At 36.6% G+C, this 21,791-nt stretch overlaps 1 protein-coding gene across 7 annotated transcripts in view; it reads right to left on the bottom strand.

Annotated features, from left to right (window-relative positions):
- Positions 1–21,791, bottom strand: part of kn (EBF transcription factor knot) — a 356,137-nt gene that overhangs the window by 46,489 nt on the left and 287,857 nt on the right. For 6 of the 7 annotated variants that reach the window (XM_090385236.1, XM_090385237.1, XM_090385239.1 and 3 more), the window contains 2 exons: positions 8,695–8,837; positions 5,002–5,128 (listed from right to left, as the gene is read on the bottom strand). In XM_090385236.1, coding sequence (XP_090241362.1) covers positions 5,002–5,128; positions 8,695–8,837 — 270 coding nt within the window. The remainder of the gene's footprint in view (positions 1–5,001; positions 5,129–8,694; positions 8,838–21,791) is intronic. The other variant, XM_090385238.1, reaches the window with a different exon arrangement.

Genomic DNA, 21,791 nt, shown 5'->3' with positions numbered 1-21,791 from the left:
ATGACGGTATTTCGATTCCCTAATGGTTGAAATAGGAAAGATTTTGTTTCGCCCTCCCTTTTCGCTTCACGTCACGATGCAATTTGATTACAATATCATTTAATGGCTTTTATTTTAGACCTGTAAGAAAATGGTTTGTACGGAGTGCCCTTTGGAAGTTGCTGGCTGATTAGAATAGTCAAATATTGGTTTTTGTTGTTATTTAAGGAGAGCAAAAGCTTTATTTGAGTTCGATAAAGCCAATGAGACAAGTCGTATAAATCGTGAAAAATGGTTATCTGCAAAGGTTTTAATTCTAAACACATTTTGATACATTTTTTGAAGACTTAAAGAAGTTGGCAAATTAACAAAAATGTGTAGTCGCTGAATTGTACTCTGGAACTACTTAGCACAAATTTGGGAAACTATGAAAACGGATCCCATATTACTAATGGTGTAAAGGGAGGGTGCGGTATGCTAACTGGTTTCCTTAATTCTGTCCATTCTTAAAACGGCATTTCAGGAAGAACTAAAATGAAAAATATTGCTATCCTTTCTAGAGGCTTGATTTCCACTGCTTTTATTACTGTAGAATGGGAGGGACTCGGTAGTCTATATGGTATTCTATGTCTTAACTGTGTCTTTATGTCAGGAATGTTGTCGATAAAATAGTTGAATTTGAACTCCTGGTTAGGACATGTAATGCTGACATAATAGGGCTGACAAAAACGTGGTGCCAACCGGAAATTGGGGATGACGAGTTCCACTATAGTATGTATGCTATATTTAGGAAATACAGGGAAAATGGGAGGGATGGTGGTGTCGTGCTTCTTATATTAAGCAGCCTGAGTGCAAAAAGAGCTTTTACTGAGCCTGAAGTTACGTCAGCGGCATAGAATCTGTGTGGTGTGTGTGTGTGTTAGTTGGAAGCAAAGATATGAGAGTGAGAGTAATCTACAAACCAGAAGATAGTGAAGAATATGACGAGGGTCTTTACATGCAAATGGAATGGGCAAACAACCGTGAATTTCTTATTATGGGCTACTTCAATCGGATTCACATTGATTGGAATAAGTGGGAGAAATTTTTTTCTAAATAAACTAGGTGATTATTATTTGTATCAGCATTTCAGAAATAATACTAGGGGTGAGAATATTCTTGATCTCATCATTACTCACGAATTAGATGACATCACAAGGCTTAAAATACAAGAACCAATAGCAGGTAGCAGTCATCAGTTGGAAGATGAAGAAAGCTGTTGCAGTATTTAAAAGGTAAAGGCAGGGCTTATAATTGCAGAAGAGGGAACGTGGACAGTTTAAGGCGCTATATGACATCTATTATTTCGGCGGACTGCAGATTGAGAATGAAAACATTTGAATTATGAAATACCTTTAAAGCAAGAATCAATGAGCGCATACATACCTTAAGAAAATATTGCACGAAGAGGCTCTCGAAATGGATGAATTAAGAACTGACCAGTCAAATAGAGCAGAAGAAAATAGCATGGGACATGTACGAATTTACATCGAATAGTATTGAAGCTTACAACAGCTACAAAGCGATGTAATAGTACCACAGATAAAGTTAGAGAGGCCAAGGCTGAGTATGAGAAAGCACTGGCCAAGAGAGCAAAGAATGAAGACAAGGAATATTTCAAAAGCGAATCAGATTGTACCCTTGTGCACTGGGTGTGAAAAAGACAACCCAGATGATGTTGCGGATGAATTGAACAGTACTTTACATCTGTGTTCAATGAAGAAAAACCCTTCATGCTGAGAAGTGGCTGTGAAAGTGAGGCCGAGTCATATGAAATTAGTGATTTCCAAATTACAGATGACTGTTTATTAGAAGCACTTTGAGCCTAAAGGCAAGTAAAGCTCCTGGAGTTGAGCGCATATACCCAGTAATTTTTAGGGAAGCCGCCAGGGAGTGTACTGAACCATTGAAGTTAATTATGAGGGCATCTTTGGACCCGAGAGAGATTCCTTTGGTTTGGAGAAGTTCCAACTTATAACCAATACATAATGGTGGTTCTAAGAGCGAAGTTGGTAACTACAGACCGGTTAGTCTGACTTCAGTGGTAGAGAAAATCTTACAAGCAAATGATTAAAAGTGCAATCCAGAGACATTTAGATAGATATGGCATTCCGAATAACACACAGCATGGTTTTGTTAAGGGAAAATCATGTTTAACTAACCTAGTAAGCTACTTTTACACAGTTACTCATGTGCTGGATTTAGAGAACAATTTCGACAGTTTATTTAAATTTTAGCAAGGTTCAGTCCCTCATGAGGGGCTTTCATATAAGCTGGAACATGTTGGGAATTGCTGGGTGGCTGTAGGGCAGAAGAGAGAGGGTTGTGATTAATGGATATTCTTCAGACTGGTGTAAAGTCAAAGTGGGTTCCCCTAAGTATCTGTTCTTGGACCACTGTTGTTTCTGATTTTCGTAAACGACATCGACGATCGAGACTTGATGTCAAAATTTGCAGCCGACGTAAAGATTGGTAGATTAGTTAATGATCAGTACAAAGCAACACTTCTTCAGGATGACTTCAGCAGGCTGCAAGAATGGTCAGATAGGCGGCAGCTATATTTCAATACAGCAAAATGCAAGGTAGTAACGCACGGGGAATAGCAATCCCAAAATTAATTATATACTTGGGTTAAATTAAAAACAGTAGAGGAAGAAATGGATCTAGGAGTTATAATACGGGTAGATATGTAGTTTTTTAAATAGGCAGCCAGGAAAGCACATGGTATTCTATCAATGATTTATCGAACATTATTCTGTAGAGATATGCAGGTCATAGTCTCACTGTATAAGGTAATTGTAAGACCACATTTGGAATACAGTGTTCAAGTTTGTAGCCCTCATATAAAAAAAAAGACCATGAGCTTCTTGAAATGGTCCAAAGACTAGCAGTTCGAATGATGAAATCATCAAATGGGCGACCATATGAGTAAAAAATCCAATATGCAGGCTTTGAAACGAGAAACTTCAGAAATGGCTTGATTGAGGTTTATAAGGCTCCGAGAGGGGTTAGTAAAATGAACGGGGACGGAATTTTCACTATTATACAGAATTACAGAAATCGTGATCATAAATTCAAATTATAGGAGAAGAGATTTAGATTCAATTGTAGCAAGTTTTCTTTTAGCCAGGGTGTCGTTCATTGCTGGAGCAGGTTGCCTTGACGGGTAGTTGAGGCTGACAGTTTGAATAAATTCAATGGTTAACTGGATAATTACGTATGTGAGGAGGGAAGATAATAATTTACATTTCCTTATCTATTTTTTTCAGCCAGCGCAGCAAAAGCCTGTGGCTTCCTTGCACTGTATGCCTATTACTATAAATAAGAAATCTCAATAGGCAGTGGACCCATTGGATTCCAATTTACAATGAAGATGATATCTGAAAAATAAAGCAAATAGTTCACATTCATTATTATAGAGTTCATACAAAATAAGCCATATCCATCTAATAAAAAAAATTATGCTTCGTGCAATTGTGCACATTCCTGTATGGCCTTGGTATATACAGTCTGCTATCAGAACAAGTATTCTCAATTTTTTACGAATTTATCCTTTAAGAGGATAAATTTAATAAATTCAAATTACAGGTTAGAATTTGCAGGGTTCTCCTTTTAGCTTTTGTATTTGCCCAAATCACTTGGACAAGTCAGTGAAGGATGCGAGCTAATGTGGAATCTAAACCTATTTTATTAAGCTTGCTCTAGAAAGGGATATCTTACATGTAATTATTAAATTTTCTCTCATCGCATTTTAATACGCAATGGGCGTGGTACAGGAGAAAATTGTTGAACCGGAAAAAAAAAGTAACAGAAGGTTAGACCTTGTGGATAAATAATGAAAGATAAAGCAATGGCGTTAAAATGATCACTTTATGGGGAACTTGTTTAAATTTATGCATATGAATTTAGGAGCCCTCACTAAAAACGCTGCTTTTTTCAACATGGAAAAATTCTTCCAGCTCTCGACGTTTATGGGGCCTATCCATTGCCCGGCTTTAAATGTCGTGCGAGAGTTGTTTGTGGACAATAGTATTCCAATCTGCAACAACCAGGTTTCGACTCCATCAAGTCACTCTGAGATGAAGCTGAAGTCTTCGATTTGAATAATGATTAAATCTTCACATGCCTGGCATTTCTTGGGAAAGAATAGCTTGCTATTTCGGGAGAGGAGACGAATACAAAGTATCTTTTCTATAAAAGGAGACAGAGCTATCTACTTTTTTATTTTAAAAGGAGATAGAGCTATGTACCTCTTATCGAATGTCCATGTTACTATAAGTGGATTATAAGCCACTAATAAAGCAGTCGTAATATATTTTCGAGAACGTATTCATCATAAAAAATAACGTCGCGAAGGCATATATGATCATCATTTTTGGAAAACTGGTGAGACTACAGTTTAGTTTATCTGGTAATTAGCAAAATGTCAGGTGTTGTTATATGATACTTAATGCTACTATATGAGTACATTTTGGCAAAATGTAAGGCATTCATTATAGTATCAAAGAATGAAATGATATAAAAAAAATGTGCATTTTCATTCTCATATCAGTGAATACAACCACATCGAATTGAAATCCACAGGTTTATACTGCATGATATGCACTTACAGAAGCCAAAGATTGGAGCCTCAGACTTCAGATAATTCGCGTATTCAAGACAAAAAAAAAGAGACCTGTACGTCGATTTAATGATTTGTTTGGTTGTATAGCATAATCATAAGGGAATAAAATACGAGTATTATACAGTAACTGTGTTTATATATTACATTTTTCATAGTATGAATCAGAGCTGTAATACTCAATTTCTGGAGGGTATCATACGGAAGTGTTCCACGTACTATATTGAGGTAAACTCCTCTTATTAATTTACTAATATTACATTTTTCATACAGTTTTCACGCAAAAAATAGGTGGAAAGGACTACCACAATTATAATGTTAACATGTTAAAAATGAATAGTTTAAAAATGATGCTAACTTACAGACGTAGACAAATCTTCCGGGAGCCCCTTTACAAAACTGTTTCGATTTGTAAGATAACGTGACCTCCACAACTCCAGGAATGTGTCGTGGTGGCGTCTGTACTCGGATGGCGTGAGAAGTGATGAGCTTAAAAAAATAATAAAAAAAAAACATTTACACATTTATGAATAATATCATTACAGAACATATAATATGAGATATTTTAGAAATTACGTATGTATGTAAACAACTAATTCACATTTAATTTCCCCCGTTTAAAATTCTATAACATTTCACCTAATAAATGCGCCATCCATTTGTCACAACTCACTCTTTTGAATGCAAATGACCAATATTAATCATTTAAATTCTGGGCTGTGGAAGAACCTGCATGAAGCATACTGAGAAGGCGAGACAGATTGCGAAGAAGATGACCACCATAGTTAAGAGGTCAGGACACAGTCATTCAAGACGATCGGTATCTTGCTTTAAATTGAAGGCATGTTCAGTACCATAAAAGCTTAATGATAGTTGAACTCTCTACACACCAGGAATGGTCCAACATCCCTCCGACGTTATGGCAGTGATGGACTGAGATTATACCATCATCAACAATCGTGCTCATTGGTTTTATATAGACAAGAGATGCTTGGGTCCAAATTTCTAGTTTCCTGAAATCTGACCTGGTAGAATGCAGTTCGTGTAGCGGAATCTGAAAACCGGAGATATATAATACACAAATAAACAAACAGATGCCACTTAAATACTATTGACCATGTAAGGGACACACTAGGAAAACAAATTATAATGTAGCAACTGCCTCCATGGATTCTCCACAAGTTGAATTCAGTTCTAGTGGGAGAAATAATTCTCCAGCGAGAACACTGATGGTTGTTAATGTTTCATTTTGTAATATTGTTATTAGCAGTCCAAAGTTTCTCTCTTAAGTACTTATCGATAATCATGAATTATCTCTTTGCAAAATTTCATTTATTTATTTCCCTTGGTTGACAACGGAAACAAAATAATTTAAATGCCTCTTTTTGTGATTTACCTTAATTTTGTCCACTAGTATATATAAGATACAGGAGATAAAATAACTATTACTGAGTATATAAAAATACACCATGTAGCTATAAAATTTCCAAGAAGCAGATTGAAATTGAATTTGCCACTTTGTGTTCACCCTCTTTTTGGTCTGTTATTCATGACGCCATTGATTTCTGTACAATTTTTGGCCTTTACGATTTTAATGCCTTCCATATAACCAATATTCAACGTATGATCCTTTCAGCGCGGGTTTGATACTAGGGAATAGAAAAAAAAGTTAAGACAAAACCAAATCTGGAAAGCAGGGAGGTTTTTCTGCCTGAAGAATCAATTTTTCAATCAGGAATTGGTTAATCAGCAACGTGCTGGTTCGCAATTAATTACTCTTGAGGCAATTTTTAATGGAAAAAAAAATACGGAGCTTCCTCGTGACTCCCCCCGATCAGATTCAAAATAACATTGTCCTCATCTGAAAAAATACATTTAGCTTCTTGAAAATATCCAAAGATGGGCAACTCGAATTGTGAGATAGGCAGAAGTCGATCGTATGAGAAAAGACTCCGATTATTTGGAATAGAGCTTGGCAACCAGGCACTTCAAGAGGTGACCTGACTGAGATTTATAAGGCTCTGAGAGGGATTAGCAAAATGAATAAATGTGGAATTCTCACTGCTATAAAAAAAATCGCAGAACTAGGGCCATATATTCAATTTACAGGTGTGTTGAGGTTTGAACAAATTCAACACCTGTAACAGTTCGAACAAATTCAAAGGTCAACTGAATAGTTACCTGTGTGAAGAAGCATGTAATTTGTATTTTCTTATCTACTTGTTTGTGTTTTTTTTCCAGTGGAGCAAAAGCCTGTGGCTTCCTTGCACTCTATGGCAAATACTATATTCCCAAGTAAGAAAATTTTCTGAAAAGGTGGAAACATAAACCATTAAAATAGATATAAATAAACAAGCTCCAGAAATATTTTTTAAAGCGTGGCAGCATTCAATAGAGTTACCCAGGGGAACTATCTGAAGGAAGCAAGAGCAATTAAATGTTAAGTTCAAATTAAATTTATCAAATAATATCTGAAAAATAATGTAATGGAAAATTCCAGGAGTAAATATTAAGTCGTTCCTCTGGAACTTTCCATCTACACCTCGTATACTGGTTAAACAGCGTCAATCTAAAGTAGCCAGAAGATCTCCATAGGATATCATATTTGGTATAAATCTTTATATTACCTCAGTAGGAGGGGTGGATACAGGATTGATTGTTTATACCTAGGCAGCATTTTGGGTTACATAGTCGACTAAATAGTTGCGTTATATCCCAGTGGTTACTGCCATTAATTTGGAATCACTAGTTAGAAGAAAGGCAGGCAGCAGTACTCCCATCTGTTATAGACCAGTCATTCTCAAACTGTGCTACCGGCTGAAAGCATAACGCAAGTCGAAGATCCACACCTGCACATCATCGCGAATGCAATAATGGTGGCACAAGGAGATGCAACCGTAGGAGTTTACGTAGATAAAACTGGAGTCGTGTCTTTTCTTCTCTCCGATTATATGAAAATGTAACGTTTGTGGTCCCTTAGGGGGTCACAAATTATCCACTGTTGAGAAGGCTCTTTAAATTCTAGTTGCATGTACTTTCCTAATGGTTTAACCAACCAACACACTCATGTCCTCTGTCAAGTACTCTCCAACGTAAAACTCGGGCGAGACCTCAAATAGCACATGCCTAGCACAGCTGGTGTGCACGTAACACGTAAATATTTTATCCGCACGCAATTTCAGCACTACTGATCAGATGTGCGCGTGATGCTCTTCGTTTATAGACAAAATCTGTATTCAATGATTTCGCAGCATTGTTTTCTCTATCATTAGACAGTTTAAGGTCAAAGTTTTTTCGCCCTTTTACGCTGTTTAGCAGACAGGGATCCCAGCAAATAAAATAAATAAATTGAGAAACTTGTAGTTCAGAAAAAAATGCGGCTGCCCTCACTTTTATATTAGTAAACTAAAATTTCAGGAGGGCATCGCAGTTAACAGAATGGTAGCAAAGTGATCACATATTCAATAACAGAAATATTCATAATCCTGAAAATTTGGTCAAATTAATTTCGATTCGTTTCTTTTATTTCAGTAGATCTACCATGATTATATGGATCCATTTACTGTTATAAATTGAGAATTTTCTGGAGGATTTTCCGTCAAAGAAACCAAATTTTCTCTGGAAGTGGGGGATGATCCTTCTATTTCTGTTTAGACTATATCCTTTTTAATTGCTGAGGGTTAAGAAAGGAAACACACACATTAGAATCGCATTAAATCTCTCTAAAAATGTGATTTACCAAATCACTTAATATGCACATAAAGAGCTAAGCACTCTTAGATCAAATTAATGAGGAAAGTGATAGTCTTTTATAAATAAATTCATTGCTAAGCGAAATGTCTCGAGTACACACGTTATTATACACTGCACCAATGTAATATTAAATAAGAAGCTGTTGATATTTTTAATATTATATTGTAAGCCACACTAACTAACAGCCATTGGATTATGATTAATGTTAGTGTACATTGTCTCTCACTTATTCTTGCTACAAATAATGAAGTGCACTTCGAAATGTTTTAGAAATAGCCAAGTATATTGTCCAAAATTCTTACCTCGCTCCACACGAGCATTGTTCCGAAAACAACTTGTAAACCGTCGAAGAAGTTGTCCCCTATGATGATAACTGTGGAACCTCCTGTCGTCCATCCCTCGCTGGGACTGATGGCCTTTATGCATGGCGTAGCTGCAAAATGAACTACGAACTTGATTCAGCAGTGTTGACATAAAGCGGAACTTTGCACTTGAACAGTGCAAGTTCCGATTTGATCATAAAATTAGTGAGTAGTTTAAGTTTAATTTTTTTTATTTCATATAATAACCATTAAGTAAAGATATATTTAAACTAGAATTAAAAATAAATTTATTTTAATAAATTAAAGAATTATTAAAACCCTTCTAGAGCTTATGTCTCTGTTAATTTTGGTATTGAAGCTCGAGCGAACCTGCAATTGTGATTTCTCATTTTATTTCTCGAGCAATGATGCGCATTATGCATCGTTATTTCTTTCGCGAGCAATGATGCGCATTATGGTGACAGTGACTTCACAACAGCTTTCAGTAGGCTTCCATTTGCTTGTGGCAATCAGGGAATGTGTTTTCTATTGTAATATCAAATTAGTCGCAATGAACTTAAGTGTCTGTGTCTTCCTGAGTTCCATTCGTGTAATACATCACGGGTAAGCTAATATAATTATTTGCATTGTGTAATGAAAACAATGCTCAGACAGCGAGATAAAAATTCAAATTCTCTTCCATACAACGACGCAATTTGCAGCTTTGCTCTAATTCTTTTAAGTGATGTGAATAATCTGTGTCATGTAACAGCACAACTACTAATTGTTTTATTTTTATTCATTTTTTTTCAGCGTACGGGCTCGATATTTCAATGTGCATACCCATGACCAAATAGAATTCTCGGAACTTATTCATTTATTTATGTTTTTTTTTTTTTTTTTTTTTTTTTATCCTGTTGTGATAGGACTTGCATCCATTTTATTTACAGCACAGGAAAGAAAAGGGGCAACGTCTAACAATAGGCATAGAGAAATTATGCTAATAATTAGAAAATAGGGTAAGTCCTATTATAGTAATTAATTAGCTCAATTTTGCAAAGTTAGTCTTCCACCCCTGACATTTCTCACGTTGTCAGTTAAATCATAATTGGGCTGTCAGATTTTGTACTGATGCATGCAGTGCCCATAAGTAATAATAAATGGAAAGAGAGGAGTGAGAAGGAAACTTTCATGGCTGGAAAACATCTGCAACTGAACCGGCAGATCAGCTGTGGACCTTTTTCATTTTGCCCAAGACAGAGAGCATGATGGTGGTGGTGGTGGTAGTAGTAGTAGAGGCATGTGATGCAAGAAAGCAAGTGTATGAGCTTATGCAGCATCAGCCAAAAAAAAAAAAAATAATAATAAATAAACACCATTCCCTCCAAATGCCTGTCCAGTTTCTCCTTAAATTTATTCAACCTATCAACTTCCACAACGACAGATGGAAGTTTGTTCCAGCAATTAACCACCCGCTGGCTAAAGGCAAATTTCCGCACATCTATTCTACATCTGTCCTTTCTTAATTTGAATTTATGCCCCCTTAGGTTCGTAATCTGAACATGTGGAAGGATCCCATCAGAATTCAGCGTGCTCAACCCATTCAAGGCCTTATACACCTCAAATGGTGATCGCCAACCTCCAATAAGGAGGCGGCATCTAAAGAAGAAGTGCCCATAAGCGGTGCAACAGCTGTATTTTGGTTGGGGAAAATAGTACTATATTACTAAAATATTTTACCTTATTTTTCTGTAGGGGTTTGCTAATTAGTAGTGCAGCATGGGGAAACTTGTAGTCGTACTATCAATAGTTTTCATTAGACTTTACACTCTTTTTTCCTCATCTTATAAACAATGGTGCGAGTTCTATTACATCAAAATGTGAAATTCACAGAAAAGTTTTGCTCAATTAATTTGTTTAATTCTGAAAAAAAAAATAATAATAAATAAATAAAAATAATAAATAAATAAAAATAATAAATAAAAAAAAAAAAAATATATATATATATATATATATATATATATATATATATATATATATACACACACACACACACACATAGTTGGTGAATGTCTGACAAAAAAAAAAATAATAAATAAATAAAAGGAATCTTTTAGATTTCATTCTCGTAAAGATGGGGTAAAAACTGGCCAAACACTATTGCCCTATAATACAGAATGCTGAGCTTTTTTAATCTGTAAAATATCTAAAATATTGATAAGTTTATCAATAATCAACAGTATGCTCATCGTACCTTGAACAACCTATGGATAAAGGGATGTTTGAGTGGGAAAAGATAGAGTGGTAACCAGCGGACACTGCTTTTCGTGGAATAATGTTATTAGTGGAGTCCCTCATGGTTCCGTGTTGGGCCCATTGTTGTTTTCTTTATTTATCAATGATATTGATGAAGGCATATCAGGCTTAATCCAAGTTAGCAGATGATCAAAGGTTGGCAGGGTGGTTAATAACAAGAATGGCGGTATGCTACTGCAACAGGACCTAGAAAAATTAGGTAGATGGGCTGAGAAATAGCAATTGAAGTTTAACATTGACAAATGCAATTAGCTCCACAGTAACGTACTCTGGGGCTAATGGCAGCATATCATAACGTACAAATTGTGCGGTACTACACTCAGGGTATAATTGTACAGTCAGATATGAAGTTCTTTGAGAAATACAGACAAGCTGCCAGGGCAGCTTATGTTTGTCAATGATATACAAGAATTTTGCTAGCAGGGATAATGATGTGATTATTCCATTGTGGGATAATCACGTCATTATCCCTGCAATGGTCAGGCCACATCTTAAGTGCTGCATACACGTCTGGAAACCTCACTTTAGTAAGGTGTAGAGCTGCTGGAACGAGTACAGACACGGGGAAAGAGTACAGAGAAGGGCAACGAGTTTGATGAGGGGTACAATGGGGTGCTCTTACCGAGAAAGGCTTCAGTTCTGCAAATTGCAGCGTCTGGAGAGTAGGCACCTAAGAGGTGTTTAAGACTTTGAATGGTTTGAGCAGCCTCAATGCTGATGGTATTCTTCCTCTTGCTCAGACTACACACATGAGGGAGTACAAATTCAAATTAAGGAAGGACAGTTTCAGAATAGATGTGTGAAGTTTGGATAATTGTTGGAACAAACTTCCATCTGTTGTTTTGGAAGTTAATAGCTTAAATTAATTCAAGGAAGAACTAGACAAAGTATTTGAGGGAATGAATATGTGAATGGGAAGGGGTTTTTTTTGCTAATGATGTATAAGCTTGCTTTCTTGCATCGTTTGTCACTACTAATGCTACCTCACTTAAATTTTGAAACTGTACATACAAGAGTATCAGTAACAGTTCACAAAAAAGACAGAGCCTTTTCATAAAAGGTAGATAAAGGCTCTTTCAACAAATTTCCTTTGTAAACTAATTTTTATTCGATAAAATCTTTGCCAAGAAATATCTGTACGCTGGAGGAGATTTAAGTTAAATACTTTTCCAGAGGCGTTTGCAGTGCACTGCCTTACCCACATTTTTCATATTGCTAGAGTGATTAAAATTAACGCTTCATAACTTTAAGCATACATAATTAAAATATATTTCAGTCTTGAACGTTGTCCTCCATTATGTTTTACACACCTCGAGAGATATCTTTTGGGTATTCTATGAACCTTCTCAGCACCACATCCTCATCTGGCGAGGAGTGGTCTTCAGTGATTCTCACAGTGGCTAGAAGGAGTAAAAATTGATGTATCATCTACAACGTTTACTGAGTGGTATGTGAGGATGGAGTGACTAGCTTTCAATTCAGCTTTTGTATTTTTTATCCACTTGTAGACTTGATTCATGCACACCTCAACACTGAATCAACACGACAAATTTTGGCTTCCCGACTTAGCTCAGAAAATAAATTGCGGATAACATCTCAATCTTCACATTACTGCAATAAAGAAACGAGTAGTGTGTATACAAAACTTTTTCCAATAGGTTTTAAAAATAATAATGAAACTCTCGCGGTTCGTTATTTATTTATTATTATTATTTTTTTTTTGGTATTTAGGTCTATATAATTGACGCCTCTGTATTTTCATTTCAATCACCATCGTACATACAGAAATGATAAGAATGATGCTATCGAAGGGTGCTTAATGCAGAAGGTAAATGTGAGTTATTTTATTGTTCGCTGATATTAAATATTTATATATTTTAAATATTAACATAAGGAATCTCACCGTGTACTACAAAGTTTTTGTTTTAGACAGCCACAAATTGGAATGCATCTGTTGTTGTTGGATTGGATTTTAGGAGCATCGGCAACTAAGGCCATATATATTGTCTGTAAATTTCGTGTGTTCTGAGGTTAATTTTCTGTTTGCTAGACGAAAAACCCGAGTTTCCGGGGGGAAAACCATGGCACCATCGCCTAAGACCGACTAACTCAGCCACGTTGTGAAAAAGGTCTATAAAAATTCCTCCCATCATCGACAGGATTCGAACTCTGGTATTTTTTATCCGGTGTGGTAAGGACGGCGATCTTGACACTGTGCTACCCACGAGGACTTGCATTTGTGGCCTCCACCGGATCGCGTACAATACGTGTATATACGCACAGCATTTGTATTTTGCTTGTAATAGGACGGTGTCAAAACCTGTACTGTACTGCTTTAATACATCGCAGTTCACATTAAGGATGCTCACCAAAGAACAATTTCAACTAATGGAATAAGGCGCATTTAGGGCTAGAGCCTCAAGCTGCGAACAAATTTAGACTATGTATATAAAGTGCTTAGCATCATAATACACAGCCATTTCTGAATAAACAGAAAAATTTTAAGGTGGCATCGTTTTAGGTTATATCTCATATTGTGAATGCCTTCACAACGAGTTGCCATGATATTGCACTACTTCGAATAAGTAACGCTTCACCTAAGGAGAAGACTAGTGTTACTTATTCTCAGATAGGTACCACCACCCAGACAGCACTGTTTCAGGGCTATTTGGCCCTAGTCTTCTCCTTAGGTGAAGCGTTACTTATTCGAAGTAGTGCAATATCATGGCAACTCGTTGTGAAGGCATTCACAATATGAGATATAACCTAAAACGATGCCACCTTAAAAATTTTCTGTTTATTCAGAAATGGCTGTGTATTATGATGCTAAGCACTTTATATACATAGTCTAATGGAATAAATAAAAATAAAATTTCTGTTTAGTCTCCATGACTAACATATGACAGACGAGTTCAAAAAAACAGAGAAAATACAATAAAATCATCGTATTTAGCAGTAACACGAACTTGAACCACGGTCATTCAAGCGCGTGCACGTCTGTACCTTTGTGCGTGACTAAGAAGTTAAGCACAACGTGGCCTTAATCTATTTTGAATTTTTAAGTTAGAGAATGAATGAACAGAGATGACACAGAGATTAAAAAGACGGCATCTCAATTAAAATAATTTATTAAGAGCAAAAAGATTATAATTCGAAGCTGATCGATTTAAATGTTGGTCCCATTGGGGACTTGATTTGGAATACACATTATTATATTAGTATTAGTAACGGCCGTACGGTGCAAGAAAGCCTATGGCTTATGCTGCACCAGCCAAAAAAAAAAATCCGAACAAAACAATGATAAAAACAAAAATTAAATAAATAAATAAATAATAATAATTAATAAATAAATAAAAATAATAAAATGAAATTAAAAATTAAATAAAAAGGAAATTAATCCTATCATCCTACGCGCTTCCCTTACCCGAAAGTACTATCCAGATGACCTTTGAATTTCCCCAAACTGTCGGCCTCTACCACCCATGAAGGCAACTTATTCCAGTAATTTTTAACTCGCTGGCTAAAATAAAACTTCCTGCAGTCCAATCTAAACATTTCCCCGCGTAACTTGAATTTATGTCCCCTAGTTCTAGCATCATTTATAATCTTGAAAATTTTGTCCTCATTCATTTTACTGATGCCTCTCAGAGCCTTAAACACCTCAATCAAATCTCCCCTAAGGTGTCTAGTTTCCAAACTCTGCAACCCACATATTCGAAGTCTTTCTTCATACGGACGCCCTTTTGCCGATCTCACCAGGCGAGTAACCCTTCTTTGCACCCTTTCAAGAAGCTCGATGTCTTTCTTTAGGTGCGGTCTCCATACTTGAACACAGTATTCCAAGTGTGGTCTAACAAAAGCCTTATATAATGGGATTATCACGTCCCTATCTCTACTTGCAAAAGTTCGATAGATCATCGATAGGACACCATGGGCCTTCCTTGCAACCTGTTTACAATGCTCAGAGAATTTCATGTCTGACCGTATCGTAACACCCAAGTCCCTTTCCTCCAGTACTGGGTTTAGTTGAACTCCACCAAGTGAATAAGTTATTTTGGGATTACTGTTTCCCAGGTGTAATACCTTACACTTTGTTGGATTAAAGCACAGCTGCCATTTTTCTGACCATTCTTGAAGTCTATCTAGGTCTCTCTGAAGAAGCTCAGCTTGACAGTGATCATTAACTACTCTACCAATTTTAACATCATCTGCAAATTTAGACATCACGCCCTCTATCCCTTCATCAATGTCGTTTATGAAAATTAAAAACAACAGTGGTCCTAATACTGATCCTTGGGGAACCCCACTTCTTACATCAACCCAATCTGAGGAATAGCCATTTATCACAACCCTCTGCCTCCTGCCCTGAAGCCATCCTTCTATCCATCTAAGGATTTTTCCAGTGATTCCAACCTGTTCCAGCTTATAAAGCAACCGCTCATGTGGGACTGAGTCAAAAGCTTTGCTGAAATCTAAATAAACAATGTCGAAATTATTCCCTAAATCCAGCTCGTGAGTGACCCTTTCGAAATAGCGAACCAGATTTGTTAAACATGATTTTCCCTTTACAAAACCATGCTGAGTATCCTTGAGAATTTCAATTCGATCCAAATGATCCTGAATTCCACCCTTGATCAATGCCTCCATGATTTTCCCTACTACTGAAGTCAGACTGACAGGTCGATAATTTCCCACTTCACTTTTAGAGCCACCCTTATGTATGGGAGATACATTTGCACTTTTCCAATCCAAGGGAATCTCCCCAGAGTCTAGTGATGCTCGCATAACCAGCCTCAGTGGTTCAATGCACTCGCTTGCCGCCTCTCTCAAGATTATAGGGTATATTCCATCAATTCCAGGAGCCTTACTAGTCTGTAGGCTTGAAAGTTTTTTCATTAAATAATCTTGCGAAATTTCAATATCATTAATTACATATTTTTTAACTTCGCTCCCACAATTTCCCATTGCCACAAAAGGCTTTTCATTTGTAAATATCGATGCAAAATAACTGTTGAGTTCATCTGCAACGGCAGCTGGTGTATTTATTACTATCCCCTTTCCCTTACGTAAAGGTCCGATCTGGTTTGTCCTGCTCTTCTTGGCATTTATATATGTGAAGAATTCTTTATCCCCCCTCTTTGCTCTGTTTGCTAGTGATTTCTCATAAACTGCATTTGCCTGTCGAACCTTTTCTGTGGCTCTATTACACATCACCTTGTAGCTGTTATAGGCTTCAGTACTTTTTATTGCTCTGTAACGTTTCCATGCCACCTTTTTCTGCTCAAGTAATGTGGCAACTTCACTATTCATCCAACTTGGAACCCTTCTCGTGGAGTATTTTTTTAATGGTATATACGCATTCAAGGCATCGGTGATTAATGTTTTAAAAGCGTACCACAGTTCAAATGTATTCATTCTCTGCGCGATATCTACCCAGTTAATAGAGGCCATGTAGTACCTTAAGGCATCGTAATTTCCTTTTCTGAAATTAAAACCCATTCCTTTGCCTTTTACTTCTGCTACCTCTCTCGTCATCATCCACCGTAGAACTCCGTGATCACTTCCTGCTACTGGTTCCTCTACTGTCAGCCCTGTTATGTCATCTGATCCATGTGTGATGATGAGGTCTAGGATATTCTTTTCTCTAGTACTTTCCCTGACATGTTGATACAAATAACAGTCATCTAGTTGATTTAAAAATTTTGTTCCCCATGTCGAGTTTCCTTCCCATTTACTCCAATCAATTAGAGGCAAATTGAAATCACCCATAATAAGGCATTGACGCTTACTTGCCCATTCCATTTGCATGTAGAGGCTTTTGTCATAGTCTTCACAATCACCTGGTCTGTAGATTACGCCTACTCGCATTGTACCTTTGTTTCCAACTATCTCACACCATACAGACTCTATACTAGCATGTGAAATGTCTGAATCTGGGAAAGCTATCGTCGCACTCAGGCTGCTTCTGATAAGAAGCATTACCCCACCACCCCTTCTATCTACTCTATCCTTCCTAAATACATTATACAAGCCGTACTGAAACTCATCATCCCCAATTTCCGGGTGGCACCACGTCTCCGTAAGCCCTATTATGTCCGCGTTACTTGTTTTAACCAGCAGTTCGAATTCGCTCATTTTATTGACGACACTTCTAACGTTACTGTATAAACAATTAAGATTTACTGTTCTTGTATATTTAACAACCCTAACACAACCCTTGAAGTTTTTTAGGCTGTCTTCCCTGATATTAGCTACCTGCTCACTTGAAACGTCTTTGCCCCCAGAACATCTAGATAATACGTCCAGTTGGGGTAACAGATAAGAACTCTTAAGGTATGTGCAAGAGTTACATTGACCAATATTATCAGATAAACGCGTGTCAGTATTACCCACATCCCCCCTAACTAGCAGTTTCCCTGAGCCTTTAAGGTATCCTCAATAATACTGGCAAAAACTTTTGCACCACCTTTGTTTAAGTGTATCCCGTCTCTACAAAACAAATTCCTTCTACCTACAAGTGTGGGCCATGCTGATAGAAATTTACCCCCTAAAGCCTTGCAGATTCCTTCAAGTCTTGAGTTAATCCACAAGGCTCTTAACATATAATCCCTCCTATCGTGTCTGGGCAGAATTGCAGACACATAGACATTATGGCCTAGCTCGCGACATTTCCTCAGCATGGTCCTGTATTTTTCCAACAAATCGTCAGATCGTGTACGTTTAATATCGTTTGTCCCCACATGAATAATAATATTTTCTTTACCCCCTTTAAAATCTGACAGTCTGTTGGTGACATCATCAATAGTTGCTCCCGGCAGACATACCCTGGTTCTGCTCCACCTATCTTTATTACAAAAAATATTCCCCGTTTCCCTGACAATGGAGTCTCCTAATAAAACAATGTCCTTTCTAACCAGGGTAGTTTGCACTTGGTTTTTCTGTTTTGAGGCTCGAATCGGGTGTGCATCACTTGGTAGATTGCTGGAGTTTTGAGTCCCTGACGAGCTCCCAGAAGCATTATTTTCGAGGGCAAGCACTCGTTTTTTCAGGGACTCAAATTGTTCCATCAGTGCACCAAATTGTAATTTAAGATCGGTGCACTCCTTACATCGATCACAAAGAAAAGAATCCCCAGGTGAGGTAGGATTAGTCACCAGGTCGACCTTGGAAAACATTCCACAGGTTCCACAACGGATTAAATCATGACTCACCCGTAAATCGCCATCTGCTATTTCCGTGTGACTCACGATACCCTGTGACGTGTTTAAGGCAGATCTCGTAACAACCATTATAAAATTAAATATTAGATATTAGCCATATGGTTAAAGGAAGCCAGAAGATTTTGCTGCACCAGCCAAAAATTTCTAAGTTACCCTGAAAGAGAGAGAGACGTAGAAGGGAATCACCAAGAAAGAGAAGAACGATGATATCCAGCTCAGGACCCTGGGTGTGCCAAGCCCATACTCACCAGATGTGAGCCCCTTATGGCAATAAAATTTTGAATACTCAGTTCAGCATTTTTTTCCAATCTGCTTGCGCGTTCCAAGTTTTTCTTTTTTCGATAAAACAGAACTTACACCCATTTTTATAGCACAGTTGAAAAAAAAAAAGCAAAAAGTCTAACTAAAGACATTAAGCAATCAATGCCATTCATTAAAATTGGAGTAAGTCCTATCAAAAACGAATAATTGTTTTCATAGCAATTACCTTCCTATAATTCTGACTATAAATATCTGTGTAGGCAATTTCAAATAATTGAGTCTAAGTGAAAGGTGTAATTACGTCATTGCACCTTGTATTGCTCCATATTTCTGTTATAATCTTTATATTAATTTATATATTAAGTATTATACGAAGGCTGTTGAAAAAGCATGGCTGTTAAAAAAAAATAGCTTATTCATTAATATTTCATAGCCACATTCCCTCAATGTGATCTACTGCCACCTTGTACAATTCGATCCAAAAATTGAAAGGAATGAGGGACTTCATGGCCAAAAATATTGCTAACAAGTGCAGAAGTATGGCCACTACTTTTTGAACAACTGTCGTATATATAGCAATAAGACTCGACCTGTAAGGCGTAGCCACAGGTGTGTGTGTGTGTGTGTGTGTATGAGTGCGCATTCAACGAATTAACACTTTTTGACGCATTAGACTGTAAAGTCTAATGCATCACCGAGCTCAGCAGCTAAAAGTGGACTTGTTGATTAGAATTATGGCAATGGGAAAGACGGATATCAATGTATTCCATTTAGGTAACTTGTAGCACAAATTTTGTTCTGCTAGTCCAAAAATGATGTGTTTGTTGATTAGACAATTTCAAGTCAGACTTGTTCCCAGAGGAATATATTTTATTAAACTCATCTTAATAAGGGACTCTGTGTGCGTGTGAACTCGCACTGTTTTAAAATGAAAGCACCTATATTACTCAAATAACATGAAAAATTTAATTTAATTTAATTTATACCCTTGCTGTAGATGTAAAGAAGACATCAACAGAAACTGCTTTGTTATCTACTGGAGTAGGAACGTAGGTAACATCGTTAGCTAACAGGGTATACATTATGTAGCAATGTAGCACAATCCGATAATGCAATGGGTACTCATTTTCATCATAACGCTATGTTTACTACAAAAATATATATACTCTCAAATGTGATAATTATAGAACTGAAAGAGAGTTGCCCGCGATGCAGTTTTGGCTTACAGATTTTAAAGTTTAAGAGAAAAAATAAACATGACTACTGGTATTGAAAATGAACTTTTCTACAAAATTAAGAGAACTCATTTTGGTTCTTTTCATACGAAAAGCCGCTCCACAACGAAGTTATTAATGTAAATCTGATAAAATCGTTAGCTTTATAACAATAAATCTCCAAAGATGTTTGGGAAAGCGTTGCAAAAGCGAATTTATTTAGCGAATAGATGAACAGCTTTCACTTTATGATCCAAGAATAAAAGTTGAAACGATCTTGGTATTGGACGCACATTGTGTCGGGAAAATAAAATAAAATAAAATGATATTATAATCAACTAAAACATAGGAGAGCTGTTTTTGATTTAAGGCAATTTGATTTAACTCTTAAAACATGCCTTTCAAACTGAATGTATTTTACCTTTTAAAATGGACGGAAAAAAGAGATCCGCAATTCTCAAACAAGTAAATATCGATTACCGATTTTGTAATCGATATTACAATTCTGATCAGTACATGCATGCACAAATGATACGTATTATTATAAAGCCTTCCTTAGGCAATGCATGTATTAAAACATATGGGAAAGACTGACATGAGCCACTTGGAGGTCGTGTCTATACAAGACAGAAGTAACCAAACAGATGTGTCATTAAAATTAACCAAGCTCTACTAAATGCGATTAACAATTGTATTTAAGATTTTTGTAAACTCCTCTGACGGTCGTGCCACAGTATAAACACGAACACTGAAAACACTAGAATATAAATAGTGAGGTGTATTATGGGGTGGGGGGAGAAGACGGTAAGTCTGTACATGAAAGTATTCTTTATCCTTTGCAACTATTTATAATACGAATTTACGAGGTTCAAGTCAATTCAGTTCGACATGAAAACATGGGAGTTTGACATCTCAGTGTTGTGGCCATTTAAGTTATGATATTCTTTCAGCAGATTAGCAGGTGTTATTTTTCATTATAAAGCTCTATTGCACTAAATTAAAAAAAAATAACAATGTCATTAACAAAATTGATACTGTCGTTATTTAGTTTAATCCTGTAAATGAGAATGCAGCGTTCCTCAGACGACTCTTTGCTTAGCATTTTCAGCTATTTTTCTAACCGTGCTGAATTTGACAATGAACTTACTTTTTGGATATCTCAAGATGACAGCAGTCCTCTTGAACGCTTTTTCGTAAGTAACGGTCATGAAGTATAGAAGAAGAATATTTTTCCACAAGTGACATTTAGGATGCAAACATGAACAGCAGCTTAAACACGAAACTTTAAGTTTGGTTTTGGCTAGATGAATTGAACTAACCAAAGCAATTACTAGTAATAAAAATATGAAAAGAAATATAAAGGTGGCAGAAAATTCGAGAAATATCGTGCAGGGAAAAAACCTTCGGGAAACTACCCTTTCTTAGGTACCACACTTCCCTTTGGGAATTCTGGGTTGACCACATAATTAATGGAGGAGGAGGGACTTTCATTGTATTTTTTTTTCCTGATCCCTTTCTGAGATTTTTTGACTCGTATCATCTATAATATTTCCTGGTAAACGACATAACCTTGATTGCTTGATGGGAGAGATATAATTTCCACTCAGCATAAAATAAAATTTACAATTTTTATAACTTATGAATGAAATAAACGTGCAAGAACGTTTAAACCACAATTCTACACCTATTCAAACCCCTCCCCCCGTGTTAGCTTTTAACTGGAGAAATGTACTTCTAATTTTTTTCCAACAGAACACAATGCTTAATCAGAACATGCTTCAGAATAAAATAATTCTGACAAGTTTTTCGGTGTAGGCGTGACTTTCGAAATAGAAAATCAATATCAATTTAATTGTCGAAGTATTTAGATTTCAGAGAAACCTTTACCACTCGTCGTTCAAAACATTAACCAGCTTCCGAAACATCAGAGGAAGTACTAGTCGTGCGTGCTCAATTGCACTGAGAGCCACTTTTCCGAGCTATGCGCTCGACCCACCTCCTTCAGGATTCTATCAGTTAGCTGTTCTAATGAAATTGCTTTGCATGTGGAGAGAAGATTGGTCTCCGGATCTATCGGTGATCCGTT

Source organism: Mastigoproctus giganteus, chromosome 11 (genome assembly GCF_048544385.1).
Source record: "Mastigoproctus giganteus isolate SK-2022 chromosome 11, ASM4854438v1, whole genome shotgun sequence".
In the NCBI taxonomy this organism is placed as follows: Eukaryota; Metazoa; Arthropoda; class Arachnida; order Uropygi; family Thelyphonidae; genus Mastigoproctus; species Mastigoproctus giganteus.
The sequence above is the reverse complement of the archived record's forward strand: the minus strand, read 5'-3'. Positions and strand labels throughout refer to the sequence as shown.